The sequence below is a fragment of the Conger conger genome, chromosome 2, assembly GCF_963514075.1.
Source record: "Conger conger chromosome 2, fConCon1.1, whole genome shotgun sequence".
NCBI lineage: Eukaryota > Metazoa > Chordata > Actinopteri > Anguilliformes > Congridae > Conger > Conger conger.
The window spans coordinates 21,455,186-21,470,049 of record NC_083761.1 but is presented as its reverse complement, the minus strand read 5'-3'; the positions used below and the strand labels follow the sequence as shown (position 1 = coordinate 21,470,049).

Genomic DNA, 14,864 nt, shown 5'->3' with positions numbered 1-14,864 from the left:
CAACAACCACCTGCAGCTGAACATCAGCAAAACAAAAGAGCTGGTGGTTGACTTTGGACGGAAGGGGAAGCCACCGACACCCATCACCATCCAAGGAGAGGAGGACGTGGTTGAGTCCTATAAGTTCCTTGTGGTGCACCTCAACAACAAACTGGACTGGACTGACAACTGTGGTGCACTCTACAAGAAGGGACAGAGCAGGCTGTTCTTCCTCAGGCGGCTCAGATCCTTTGAGGTCTGTAATAAACTACTGCGCATGTTGTATGAGTCAGTGGCGGCCAGTGCACTATTTTTTGCTGTTGTGTGCTAGGGAGCAAGCATTGCAGTGGGTGAGTCCAATAAGCTGAACAAGCTGGTCAGGAAGGCGGCCTCTGTTGTAGGAGGGCGCCTTGACGGTCAGAAGGAGGTGGCTGAGGGGAGGATGAGGTCTAAAATATGTAACATTCTGGGGAACCCAACCCACCCCCTCTATGGGGGGTTGAATGGCCTGAAGAGCACCTTCAGCGGCCGCCACGTCCTGCCGAGGTCCTCGAAGGAGTGCTTCAGACGCTCCTTTAATCCCTCAGCCATTCAATTGTATAATGCTGCCTGCCATGGTGATTGCTGAGGCCCACACTGGTCACCTCTAAATGGATTTATTATTATGGATACCTTGCACTTTTATACTCTCATATGTTGACACACACGTCAACACATACTGTATTAGTATTAGCTGGTCGGCGCCTTGCATGGCAGCCAATTGCCGTCAGTGTGTGAGTGTGTGTATGAATGGGTGAATGAGAAGCATCAATTGTACAGCGCTTTGGATAAAGGCGCTATATAAATGCCAACCATTTACCATTTTAGTATTTGTATCTATTGTGTTCCTCATATTTATTTCCTTATTCCTTTTATTCTATTAATCTCCGCTGCTGTGAGACTGAAATTTCCCCACGGGGATAAATAAAGAACTATCTATTTATCTATCTATGAATCTTGATTTCCTTTTAGGCATACCGATGGTAGGGTCAGAATTTGACACCAACAACATGAATCCATGGACCGAACCTGCCTTGTGTCAACAGTCCAGGCCAGTGGCGGTGGTGTAATGGCATGGGGAATGTTTTGTTGGCAGACTTTGAGCCTGTTAATACCAATCAATCATCGCTTGAGTGCCACAGATTATTTGAGTATTGTTGCTGACCATGTGTATCCCTGTAGCCGTCTTCAAATGGCTACTTCCAGCATGATAATGCACCATGTCACAAAGCAAAAGTTGTCACAAACTGGCTTCATGAACATGACCATGTTCAATGTTATTCAGTGGCCTTCCCAGTCTGAATCCAATAGAACAGCTTGTGGTCGAACGGGACATTTTTAGCATGCAATTTCTGCTCTGAAAAATCTGCAGAAATTGCATGATGCAATCATGTCAACAGAATCTCAAAGGAATGTTTTCACCATCTTGTGGAATCCATGCCACAAAGAATTGAGGCTGTTTTGAGATCAAAGGGAGGCCCTACCCAGTATTAGTATAGTGTTCCTAATAAAGTGCTCAGTGAGTGTTTATCAGTGGTGTTTACCTGCTTGAAATAACTGCAGAAAGAATATTGCTTAGACAGTGTAAAAATATTATTTATTTGGAAATTACTACTGAATAATATTTAAGTCAGACTTCATATACAGTATCTGCAGAAAAATATTGTTTTCCTCTTTAGACCAGCTCTCCTGGTCCTGCAGACCCAGAGGGTGTGCTGGTTTTAGTTTTCCCCTTAATAGCAGCAACCAATTCAGACACAAAAACCAGGTGAGGTGAGTTCATTAACTGTGTAATCAACTGCTTTCATTGATCAATTAACTGCTGACTAAAAACAAAAGCCAGCACACCCTCTGGCTCTCATGCACCAGGAGGTAAGACCGCTGCTTCAGACAGTGTAAAAATGTGATTTATTTCAAACGAATTGCTGAATATTATTCAAGACAGAATTCTTATACCTGCATTATAAACATTTTCTGGGATGACATCACTGGTACAAACAGCTGGATGACATCATAATAAAGACATCACTGGGGCTGACCTATTGTTACAGACACTTTCACCGGGCAAATCTGCAGAGCTCCACAGTTACTGCCATTGATGTTCACACATGGAGAGAAATAGGGGAAGAGCCTCTCTGCGAGCAAGACGGAAAACGTGTGGATGTGAGACATGTCGCTGGAGTCGAAGAAGGACACCTCCCCCACGTCAAAGTCCAGCTGCACCCTGATCCTCGTCGGTTTCTTCTTCAGAGCGAGAGGAGCAACTCCTTCCGCTCCATACACATCACCGGCCCTCAGCGTCACCACAAAGATCCCGCTCGCTGGGTCACATGTGATGGCCCCCTTCCTGCTGATGGACTCCCTCACCACTCCTATAGTCCACTCTGGCTTGTCTCCCACCTCCACATCCCAGCTGTGTTTCCCCGAGGCGAACCCTTCCGCGGCCATCACATCTACGCAGGGGTTAAACCGCTCCAGGTTGTCGGGTAGCTGGAGCCTGAACCCGGTGTTTCTCACATTGGTCAGGTCTTCGGACAGACAGAGCCAGGGAGCTGCAGTGTTGGGGTCTAGAATCACAGGAGCTGAAGGCAGCAAGCGAGAAAATATTTCGGTTTTTTTCACGCATATACCGCAGAGCAGGACCGCCCCAACCCTACTCCTGGAGATCTACCTTCGTAGGTGTTTTAATTTCGCCATAATTTTTCTAATTCTACTAATTAGTAGCTCAAGAAGAGCTCTAGCTGCTGAGTGAGATGCGTTTTGATTGGGTTGGAGTGAAAGCCTACATGACGGTAGATCTCAATGTTGGATCTGCCATAGAAGGATGAAGACCTTCAAAAGGACACAGGAAAACAAAATTTTAATAAATGTGCAAATCTATGAAAGTTGAAATTGTACTTCCCTCTAGGGTGTTTCAGCGAACTTATCCCTGGTTATGGGTATGCACTTTGTTGTACGTCGCTCTGGATAAGAGCGTCTGCCAAATGCCAATAATGTATGGCGACTATCTCCTGACCAATCTCTGACCAGTCACACTCACTGTACTGCACCGCCCCCAGCATTTTCTCCCAGACTCTGAACTTCAGGTTTCCCAGGTGTTTGGCCACATCAACAAGTGTCCCCAGGGAGGGTAACTCTGGGTCCTCCAATGTGCATTCGGCTCTGTATTAAAAAGCTGGAGTCAGGTGCATGCTGCGGGCATTGAAGTCACAAACAGCAAAGAGGAAGGTATGTGGGGGGGCATACCTTTTCTGGGTATCTTTGTAGTTCTGAAACACACAGAAACACAACAGAATGTAAAGAGAGAGCAGTCATGGGATAGAGCAGGGGTCTCAAACTCCCGTCTCTGCTGATTTTTGTGCAAGGTTGCACACTCTTTAGCCTGTCAAGGACTTAAATCACTTTAGTAGCAGGAAGACATCAAAAAACAGCAAACACAGTAGCCTTCCAGGTCTTGAGCATGTGTAGAAAGTTGTGTATGCATGTGCCCCAGTGACAGGGGTGGTGAAGTGGTTCTCTGGTGGCAGAAAATCTATTTTGTCTGTGTGTGTGTGTGTGTGTGTGTGTGTGTGTCATAGAAATTGAGAAACACTGGACATCTCAACAGCCCCAGTCAGTATAAAACCAAAAAGGGGCAGGTTAATCAAGCAGCTACCTTTAAAATCAAGATGTCTTCACTCCCTATGACCTTCTCTATAGCCGTGATTTTTTCTGAAAGGGTGGAGGCCTGTTTTTCGAGGCTTTCTATCTTCTCCTGCATCGCCTGGCTCTTTTCATTCACTTCTTTCCTTAGAGCGCTAACACTTATCCCTTCTTCATCTTGCAAGAACTTGTGGAGCTTTCCAAACTCTGCCTTTATCTGCCCTTCTGTGATGTGTCCCTGAGCCTGGAAAAAACATGACAACAACAAAAAAAAACATTAAACAATGTTGCATTGAAGTACTGACAATACTAATGAGACATTTCTCATCCGTCTAACTCCGTCCAACTAACTAAAGGTGTTCACACCAACTTCAAATTCTTCATTTACAGTTTTCAATTGGAATAACTCATTAATGAAAAACCACAAAACATTGTTATTTTCATCCTTAATGCTTAATGTTAAATAATTATGTCTATCATAGAAAGACAGCAGTTACCCTACTTTAGTTATTTCCACGGACAAGCAAACACAAACGTGTATTTATACGCGATGTGCAGGACATTGGGAAATGAATTAATTAAGGTGCCAAATAATAATTGTAACAATATATTTTTTCAACCAAGGAGAATGTGGTAAAGAAGGCTATATATTGTGATAACGTTTCTTAGCTGCTAACTCTATTTGTCCGCCAGCAGAGGGCAACAATGGACACTCATCTGGATTTAATCTGTCACCCTCTCACTTTCATGTCGCACAGTGCCTTGCAGTTAACTGACATCAATTCACCATCTGTGTAAAGCTGCTAAATGGGATGTAGACATCATCTGAACTCATTGGGCCTTTTTGGAAATCCGGGTGCAAATGTATGTGTGATGGGAACCAAACTAACTAATTCCTCCGGATTTATCAAACATGTGGACAGCTTTTTTTCGTATCCATGTGTGTATGTTGATAAATACCCAGTAATCATACATCAAAGGCGTGTTCCCTAAATTTGTGATTAGCATAAATTGACGGCCCTAAAATACCATATATGGAATTTAAAGAGACAGTCGTAGTGGAATGAAGCACAAGCCAAAAACATATTTTATTCCGTAGTGAAAGCAGTGAATTGTCGGACTAAGCCTGTTAATATAACCTAGCTGTTGTAAACTAATTCTCAAGTAACACACACTACGCAACAGGTAAAAAGAAAATGGTTTGACATTAAATGGTAAATTACATTAAAAAGTTGAAATTGTACTTCCCTCTAGGATCTTTCAGCGAACTTATCCCTGGTTATGGGTATGCACTTTGTTGTACGTCACTCTGGATAAGAGCGTCTGCCAAATGCCAATAATGTAATGTAATGTAAAAATGGGAGGCAAAAAGGGTGGTACCCGCCTTTATTGTTAGTTGTTTCATTTGTGAGCCTCACCAAAGAAATCGCCTCGGTCTTTGAAGATGCACTCTTTCCGAAGTAGGCTATGTAGGGCATTTTACATAAGTGTGCCTCTCTTTAGACCCCCAAAAGGAAACAGACTGTGTTTACCATGTTGACACAGGGTCAGCAAGGCTTGATGAAAAGACAGTGCTCGTCAATACAGGACTATTGCTCCCATCATTGTGCTGCCTCTGCGCAATTCTGCCACCTCAGTGGAATGTTCCCAGAACTGTTGAGGTGAAATAGTACTGAATAGATCATGGGTTTTCCACATAGTGTTTAGTGTCTTTAGATTGCTTGTGTTGTGGGAAATAGTTTGGTATCATTGGTGGTGTGGAACACTGGTTGCTGAATAAAGCTCTTGTAGGAATAAACCACAGGTAATGCAAGTTACCTGTGAGTCAGCATCCAGCTGTGCTACAAAGGTTAACCTAACAGACATAGACAACCTAGGATACCTGTACCCTGTAGTCACTCGCCTATACACCAGTGCCATCACAAGATACATACTAAGTGTATCATTGTAGGCTATACAGGCCACAGGCACGTCCGCGTCTATACAAATAGATAGCGATCATAAAGAGCCACACTATTGGCAGACATTTGCAGTTCCTTTTGTTGAACTGTTAGAACAGAGGAGCAGTTGAACTTATCTTTTGGAGTCAGATAAACGAGAACAATATTTAATAAACCCTGTTCTGGTAGCGGGGCGGCACGGATGGTGCAGTGGGTAGGACTGCCGCCTCACAGGAAGGAGGTCCTGGGTTCTAATCCAAAGTTTGCATGTTCTCCCTGTGTCTGCGTGGGTTTCCTCCCGGTACTCCCCCCACAGTCCAAAGACATGCAGGTTAGGCAGATTGGAGAGTCTAAATTGTCCGTAGGTATGCGTGTGTGAGTGAATGGTGTGTGTGCCCTGTGATGGACTGGCGACCTGTCCAGGGTGTATTCCTGCCTTTCGCCAATGTATGCTGGGATAAGCTCCAGCCCCCCTGCAACCCTGTTCAGGATAAGCGGGTTAGGATAATGAATGAATGAATGAATGAATGTTCCAGTAGCATTGGTCAGACTACATGCGTTTCCTTCACCCCTCAGATACTTCCCCCTTTTGGTGTATTTGGGGGGTCTTACAGCTACACCATGCCTCAAATCCTCTAATCAAGCTCCTCTAACCGATAACCAATCATTTTTCCTGAAGGTGAAATGGTAATACATCCATCCACATCCATCCAAAAAGATACCCCTAACGGTCATAACCAGTATCGGTTAACCAGTTAACTGTTTTAAAAAATGGGATGGTAACCGGTTAAAAAAACTGATGATTTGTCACATCCCTACTTTGCAACCCTGCGCTTTCATTTCCACGCACAATACGCAAAACTTGTGAAGTTTGTTCGGCTCCGACAATAACTTTAATAAATCCCATATTATTTGTGTGAATGCTTTTCCGAAGGATTAACGATCAATTTTGTGTGTCTCACGTTTGATAAATTAGGTCTATTGTCTTTCATTGTACTGGCAGAATATTCAACAAGCTGTCCTCAGCATGCTGAAAATGCTTCTCATCCACAAGAGTCATACCTTGGGAAAATGGGGTGCAGAGATTAACATCCAGTGATGTGCCACCTTGCAAAGTCACACTGTTATCCCGCCATTTACATGGGCAGAAAACAGCTTCAGCAGACAGTGCTTAGTCTCTTTATTCTAATATAAGGTCCTGTAATCCCATGTGCCTTACATCACTCTACCCAACATTCCAAACATGACATGACACAGGCCTCCCACAAAATCCAATTACATTCACAAGTATTCATTCACAATCATCAGCCCTCAACCATGTTACATATGCATTGTTTTTTTTCCATTGCTTTTTTTAATTTTATTTTTTATTATTATAGCTACAGGCAACAACTTGTACTGTGTGATTGTGTTTTTTGTACTGTGAAAGTAAAAACAAAAGTACATTTAAAAATATATACTTACACGAATATGTTCTGCAGTACTCTCAAACTGCTGTTTAACTTCAGTGAACAGTTGCAGTTTCTGTTTAATGAGATCCAGTGTACTCTTGAGGTTTTTCTAGAATTAGATGATTGAATTGATTTGGGAACATTTGGGGGGAAATCTGTATCGCAACACTTGTGACAAATTATGGTCTTATACATCTTTCTCTCGCTCGCTCTCTCTCTCTCTCTCTCACACACACACACACACACACACACACACATACACACATTTTATTTTATTTTAGGTACATGCTTATTCATTATAGGGTATCCCTCCCTTTCAAAAGCGGAAAAAAAGGTTGTTTGAGGATGAATAAAAAAATCATAAAGTTTTGTATATTTATTTATTTTGCGGCATGTGAATTTTGTGCATGATTTGAGATGTTTTATAGATTTGACCTGTTTATGCATAAAAATGATGGAGAATGTCTGTGTTCTACATTGTGCATTGTGTTTGTAAAGACTGGCCTCCTTTTTGAAGCTCCTTAAATACAAGAAATATACATATATGTTTCAATTTCGAAACACATTACCAGATATGTATGTATGAATTAATTACTTGTGTGTTCTTTAACACTGTTACAAATCACTTCAGAATCATCAATCGATCTTTTCCTGGGGTCAGGGAACAGTTTTTATCCAACGTTTACTGGGGGCCTACTGCATTCACATCAATGTACAATTGATCACCAAGCCTTTAATGCGCCATTTTGTTTATCTACCTTTAGGGGGTATCGGGTATCAGGAAGTGCAACTAAGAAGATTAAAATGCATTCCATCTTTACAATTTTCTTCTACAGACAATATTACTGGTAATAAATGTATAATCAACTGAATGTCATATTGTCCCGTAATACAATTTGTTCTCTAATTAGCTAAAGTTATCCAAAGGTTAAAGTATACAAGTTATCCAAAGCTAAAGTTACTGCTTTTTTTTCATCCGTGTACTTCATGAAAAAGACAATGAGCACAACATCCTGACGAACACTATCTCTAGGACAGTAGATATACTTATTGCTCTGGTTAATGAATTACATTTGTTTGACATTGTCTCGCAGCGACAGTTTAAGCACAGACAATACTTCGTGCTGATATGTAAATACCTTCAGATCGAGAGCAGCCTCTTCCACCGGACAGAGCTGATGATTTCTGTGTTTTTTTGAAGTCTGACACACAACACAAAGAGGTTCGTCATCATCCTCGCAGAAAAGAAGAAGTTTCTCTCCGTGAAGACGGCAACACACCTCATTATTTTTATCATCTTCACTTTGGGGTTTCTGCTTTAAATACAACTCCACGATGTTCTTTAAAGCCAGATTAACCGGAGGCTTGGGAACAGAGGACTTCGTTCTGCAGATGGGACACTCCCGACTTCTCTTCTCTTTCCAGCATCGATTAACACAATCGGCACAAAAGCTGTGGCTACACTGTAGAACAACGGGGTCCTTGAAGGTGTCACAGCATATAGAACAGCAGAGTTCCTCTTCTAGAAATGATGGTTTTATTGCCATTGCTGGTTGCCTGCACAATCTCTTTTCCTCACTTTCAGTTTTACTTTTTGTCGCACTGTTAAAACCGAATAGCACACCCAGTGGGTTTGGTTGGTTTGACGTTGTAAACACGTAAAAATGTGACCCAGACAGCGTCAGTTTTCGGTCGTATACTACACGAGTTTTAAGGGAGTGCAGTTTAAGGAAGACACATCACAGCCATTTAGATGGTCGTGTTTGTTTGCTAACATTGGAGCAACATCACATGTTAGCCTGGATTTCGTAACACTGACGCACATATTATGGAGATCCGAACAGTTGAAAAGCCAGTGCAGCCTAGACACCGCATATCCAGTTTCCCTATCCAATCAATTTTTTAAAACTTATCTACAGAACATCCAATCAGCCCAGGAGAACTGGTTTGGAGTAGCCTGTTGCTGAGTAGAGCGCAACATTTTATTTTAATTCCAGAACATTTCCCAGACAGTTCAAATCCAAGTTCATACCAACACTGCTTTCTCTAAACAGTATGCAGTATTGCCCTTATCGAGGCATAGGGAATCCTAGACAATTTTTTCTGCCCTCCTTTATGGCAATCAAACTGATCCCACATAAACACTTCATTTAGTCAGGACCGGCGCTGGGGACCTGGCTGTGTCCGCCCATCAACGGCGGTGTGTCCGTCCAGGTGACCCCCTCGCCCGTTGGCGGCGGCACCGTTCTCAAATATGTTTGAATTAAATGTTGGAACAGGAATAATTTGTTATGCTATAAATGTTAATTCAATTCTCATTTATTGCTAAAAATACATTAATTACGGAACGGAAGAAGAGTTCCATTTCATTGATAGCCTACTAATGTTAGCAATCTAGATAGTAAAAAATAATAATAGCACATCAGCATTGTCCTTTTTCTGTGCTACCAGCACTGCCACTACCAGTCTTCCTCCTCCCTTAATTCCTTGCATTTATATAGCGCTTTTCTCACCAGCTGGTGACTCAAAGCGCTTTACAATGATGAGGGGGAAACTCTTCAACCACTACCAATGTGTAGCACCCACCTATTTTGCACCAGAATGCTGTAAGGGTAATTTTCTTAATTGATTCTTAATTGACAATGTGTGTTAACATAAAGACAATCACATGATTACAAATTACCTTTTAGTGATAATCCTTATTACTATTAGACCACTTTCTGAATTAAGTGCTTACTATGAGTCTTTCTCTGTCTCTCTCCAGCTGACAGACAGCCTTTGACCTTAATGTCTCGGCTTCTCAGTTAGCACATTCTGGTCTTACAGCAAGGTCAACAAGGGGTATTCAGAAGACAAAATACTGATAAATGTTCGTGGCCAGCTTCATGTCTTTTTGTTTTGGTAAAGCCCCCCCTTCAGGAAAAGTGTGTATAAGAGTCTTACTGCGTCTGAATCAAATCAGAAAGCCGGTAAGCTTTCTCACTTTCTGTCATTTCTTTGCAAATAAATACGAAAGTTAAAGAGAAGAATAGCTATTGTTGTGTTTTTACTGGATCTGTTTCATCAGCCAAAGCTCACCTGTGAAATATTAAAAAGGGCATTTTTCCATAACAATGCTCACCACACATTTTTTTAAGCCAATTAAATCAGGGGATGGTTAGGTGGCAGGTTGAGTGAGCCATGTTTGCAATTTAGCCAGGACACTGGGGAGCCCCCTGCTCTTTGCAAAGAGTGTCATGAGATCTTTAATTACCACAGTGAGACAGGACCTCGGTTTAACGTCTCATCTGGAAGACGGCATCTCCTACAGCATTGTGTCCCCATCATTGATCTGGGGTATTGAGGCATTTGTATTTATTTGACCAGAAGGAATACCGCCCCCTACTGGCCCACCAACACCATTTTCAGCAGCAACTTCATTTTCCCAGGAGGTCTCTCATCCAAGTACTAACCAAAACCACACGTGCTTAGCTTCAACCATTCAGTAGGTGCAGGGGGCTTGTGGTATGGTATAGCAACACCAGCACCACAACCAGTAGTATTGTGACACTATATTGGTGAGAAACCGAAGCGACTTTTGGAGTAGAAGTGGACTGCATATTTTGCCAACGTTGGTGTCATGATGAACGCAAAAATCGAAAGCACCAGGACAGTGCTGTGGGCTATTGAAACCTATTTCTGAAACAAAACTTTCAGAGGTGTACTGTAACCAAAGAATTACAACATTCATTTTAAATTTTTTGCCAGGATTTTGTACATTTACAGCCCATAATTTATATAAAAATGAGGAGAATAACGTATATAATGTGCACATCTGGAGTTATAAAGCCTTAAACAGAACAGTGTAAAACAGGTAATAAAATCTGAGAATGTGCACTTTAACCACTAATTATGTGATTCTGGCAAATCAGACACAAAGCAACACATAATGTGTCTTTGTCACAAACTTTATGGAGGGCAGTATACATCCATATCAGGTGACCATGTAGGTATTACAGCCGTTTGCAGTTGTAAGTCATTCCTGCCAATTTATCCTCCTGAGACCTGGGAGAAAAAAAGTATTTACATTTTGTGACATAAATCTTGGGTGACGAGCAGTGTTGCAGTGAAAATATTTATTTTATTTTTATCGAATATACCTTGAATTGTAGTGTCAAATGTTGGATGAATGTTGGTAGTGTTGGATGAATTCAAAGAAGTTTATTTGCAGCAGTTCCAACACTCAATGCCCTTGGGAAAATGTTTAGCACCCTGAATACTGAGCCCAAGCCATATTCCCTGCTCAAACCCCTCGTTTAACCTACATATAAATAAGTACATTTACTTTGCATTTCCTGGTTCACACACCACCTGCCCACATGTGTACCAAATCTGAGAAAGATATGTAAAACTACTGACTGAGGTGTTATAAGGTCATTTGTAAACAGTGTGTCCTGGCATCCCTTAGTGTTTCTAAATCTATCCAAAATAGATAAGATATGCATTTGAGTAAATCAAGAGATAATCTGTTTTTTTTCTACAGATACAAGTGTTCTGGCTCATAGAAATGTTTCCAATCATTTCATCAGGTAATTTCCATATTTTACCAAATATGATGGGGTTGGATATACAGTATATTGGGGTCCAAAAACTGCTGTTCTGGGGTCATGTCCTTGTGGTAGTAAACCAAAAATGCTTTACATTGCTCTCATTTTACTATTTAAAAAAGGAAAGCCGTTCCAAAATAAATAAATGCAAATAAATACTAAAATACAAAAATTCACCCTAGGCACAAATAAAGTTATTACTTTAATAGATATTGACTTCATAAATATCATATATAAATAATTTATTCAATATTTATATAATACATGTCTATTTAAAAGAACAGAAATAGAAACAATAGTAATAAAAAGAATAGAAATCTATGCCAGTCAGTGATACTGGATTACCATGAACAACCAGCAACAATGTCATCCATGTTATCTCGTGTTATATGGCTAAGCTATGTATCAATAAATGCTGAAATACATAATATAGTTTATACTAGCCCTTAGCAAAGAATTAGCTTATGTTATATGACTACTGTAACTAAAAATGTATTACTTCACAAAATAATGAATACTTACATCCTCTTGAACAAATGCATCTTCAATAATGAAGTCGATGCTCTCAGCTTCAGAGCCATCTTTGCTCTCTCCCTCCCAGCTCACTCACTCCTAAAATTCTCCTCTACCACCTCTGGAAGGGACATATATTTCCTCACCATCCTTCAAATAAACTGACAAATGCAAAAGTCAAAGAAATAATAAAATGATACCATAGGAATCTCTAAGATTTGAGGAGCCTTCTAGGGGAGTACAATGCAAGACAAAACATGGATAAAAAGGCAAACTTAGAAAAGAAAACTTAAGGGGACTAGCTCCCGAGCTAGCTAAAGATGGCTGCAATACAGGCCCGACAGGTCTGCATCACCGAAGATGTCCATGAATCACAGATTCAAGCAGTCATTGCATGCAAAATATATGCAACAAAACACTAAACTTGACTACTTTAATTTACATAATGGTGCCCTGTAATGGGGGGACTATGTATAAACGCTGCTGTAATTTCTGGTGAAACCAAGATGTATAAAAATGCCCTTTATTAAAATCTGACAATGTGCACTTTAACCATAGGTTACTTCTTTTTTTTACAAATTGAAAATGATGTTGTACAGATGCAAATAATTAAATGATGGGTCATTTTCCCAAACATTAAGGAGGGCTGAAACTATTGAAACTGTCAGTCTGTACTTTAACTTCATATTCATTGCTTCATTCAAATCCAGTGTGCTGGAGCAGAGAGCCAATACAATAAAAGATTGTGTCACTGTCCAAATGCTTGTAGATTGTAGGTGAACATTTATTGAAGCAAATCAGGTTAGATATCTTGTTCAGGAGTACAATGGTAGTGTCACACTTGGGAAACAACGTCCACTCCTTATTACATAACAGTAATCTTTTTCAGGTCATCTGTAATTTGTCTGGTCCAGATGCATTAGTGCTCCAGCACAATAACTGTGCAACTCAGCTTGTGAATTACAGAATTAAAAGGACATTAATAACATTAAATGTTAACATTTTCCTTTCTGAGAAATGTAAAGTGAAACACCGAAAAACTATTTGCAACATGGTCAAGTGCATTTGTTTAAGCAAGTTTACAAACAGCAACAACAGAAACTATGTACCTGGCTTGAGTTGCCCCAGAGAAAATACTATACCAAAGCTACAGAAGATGAAGTGTAGTCATTGATGTACATATGCACACATTGTACAGATGTGGTAAAAATAAGTAATAGATAATGTATAATATACTTCAATGCTTCCATATTTCAATGCTATCATTCACACAAAAAAACATATGTTTATGCAGCAGTTACCTCTTTATCTCTGCTGTTTCACCCTCAGTCTGGTGTAAGTGTAACTTGTTTTTGAGAATCAGGTTAGGTAGAGGAGTTTCACTGGGACCCTAGTGTTGCAGATCAGACACTCCCTAGAGTTCTTTGCTTCCTTGCATTGTCACAGACAGATTTTATAGATTTTATTTTTTGCATTTCAGGACAACGGGGTCACAATGGCACACCATCCATTTATATTAGTTTAGTAAAAGTAGTTTATTATCTCAAAAGTATATTAATGTGCTTGAAATTATAGTATTTAATACTGTGCAGTGGACATCTTATCCTTAAAACTTGATCTGGTCCGTATTTTTTAGGGTTTTATAGCCATGTTGTTCAGTAGGGGGAGCCAGAGTATTGGATAACAAATTCCATAATAACCCAAGTTTATCATGGAACCCAGGGGCCTGTTCCACAAAGTAGGGTTACTGAGTTACCTGGATAACCGCACTGAAAAAACTGGGAGTCCTCCCATATCTGGAGCATGGACTGAAGTAAAAAGAGCTGTTCTGGTTTGTACTCAGTGCAGCTATCCAGCTAACTCAGCAATCCTGCTTTGTGGAACAGGCCCCAGGCCTTTTGGGAGCTTTTCAAATTGATTTTTTTATTAGTCGTACGAGCATGCCAGATCTAAATAACAATAATATAATACAGAAAAGCTCATAAATAATTAACAAATGATTTATGTTACTGCACCGTCTGGTTTTTATGCATTGGACTCTGGAAGTTACAGTACTTCTGTGACGTTAACACCATATACAAGGAACACTGCCGCTGCAGCACACAAATGATGTCCTTGCACAGCTGGCACTCGTAGTCAAATAATTCTTAAAAATATTTCAACCTTTTCAAAGTCTCAAAATTCCATATTTGAAGATTATAAAAAACATATGTCTTCACCGATATTCAGAAAAAAATTATGAAGTATTATTCAGTGTAATTATGCCCCTTGGTTAGTAATATATTTCCTTGAAAGTTGTCAGGGTCTGTACAATGCAAGCTTTTAAGAGTTCCTCATAGGGAAGGTGGTGGCATCTTTAGCTCTGCCAAGACCAGCACATCACATGAGGCTGAAATCAGCCAAGAGCATGTCAGTAGAATCCTTTGGGGGAAAAATAGTCTGAGCAAAGTGGAATAAAGGCCAAAAGGCTGATAAAAGTAGTTTTGAACTTTCAATTTTAGTACAGGTGGCCTACTAAGTTTGTTTAATTCCTTTATTTTAAAACATTTTAAATACACACGGTAAAAATAAAATAAAATAAATCAACGAGTACCATTTTGACTTCACTTCACTTTAATTATTATTATTATTATTATTATTATTATTATTATTATTATTATTATTATTAATCAACCGCTGGATTTGTTTAACCTGTTTAACACGTTCAATACCTT

The 14,864-nt window shown here is 40.2% G+C and overlaps 1 protein-coding gene across 2 annotated transcripts; it reads right to left on the bottom strand.

The window, feature by feature from the left end:
• Positions 1 to 1,593: 1,593 nt before the first annotated feature.
• LOC133122255 (E3 ubiquitin-protein ligase TRIM35-like) lies at positions 1,594 to 8,917 on the bottom strand. 2 transcript variants are annotated; one of them, XM_061232133.1, is made up of 6 exons: positions 8,191 to 8,917; positions 7,065 to 7,160; positions 3,674 to 3,904; positions 3,265 to 3,287; positions 3,059 to 3,180; positions 1,594 to 2,600 (listed from the first exon to the last, which is right to left on the bottom strand). In XM_061232133.1, exons 1-6 carry the CDS (start codon positions 8,596 to 8,598, stop codon positions 2,044 to 2,046), a joined length of 1,437 nt encoding a protein of 478 aa, XP_061088117.1. In that variant the 5' UTR covers positions 8,599 to 8,917; the 3' UTR covers positions 1,594 to 2,043. The 2 variants fall into 2 exon arrangements, with proteins under 2 accessions (XP_061088117.1, XP_061088118.1); XM_061232134.1 differs by lacking the exon at positions 7,065 to 7,160.
• Between the last annotated feature and the right edge of the window lie 5,947 nt (positions 8,918 to 14,864).

What these genes read in the sequence shown, in the direction of transcription:
- LOC133122255 (XM_061232133.1), bottom strand. Translation starts at nt 8,598, where the DNA reads ATGGCAATAAAACCATCATTTCTAGAAGAGGAACTCTGCTGTTCTATA. An exon ending in AAGACATCTTGATTTTAAAG is followed by an intron (nt 3,288 to 3,673) that starts GTAGCTGCTTGA and finishes TGTGTGTTTCAG; the next exon opens with AACTACAAAGATACCCAGAA. An exon ending in GCTGGGGGCGGTGCAGTACA is followed by an intron (nt 2,601 to 3,058) that starts GTGAGTGTGACT and finishes TGCTGCCTTCAG; the next exon opens with CTCCTGTGATTCTAGACCCC.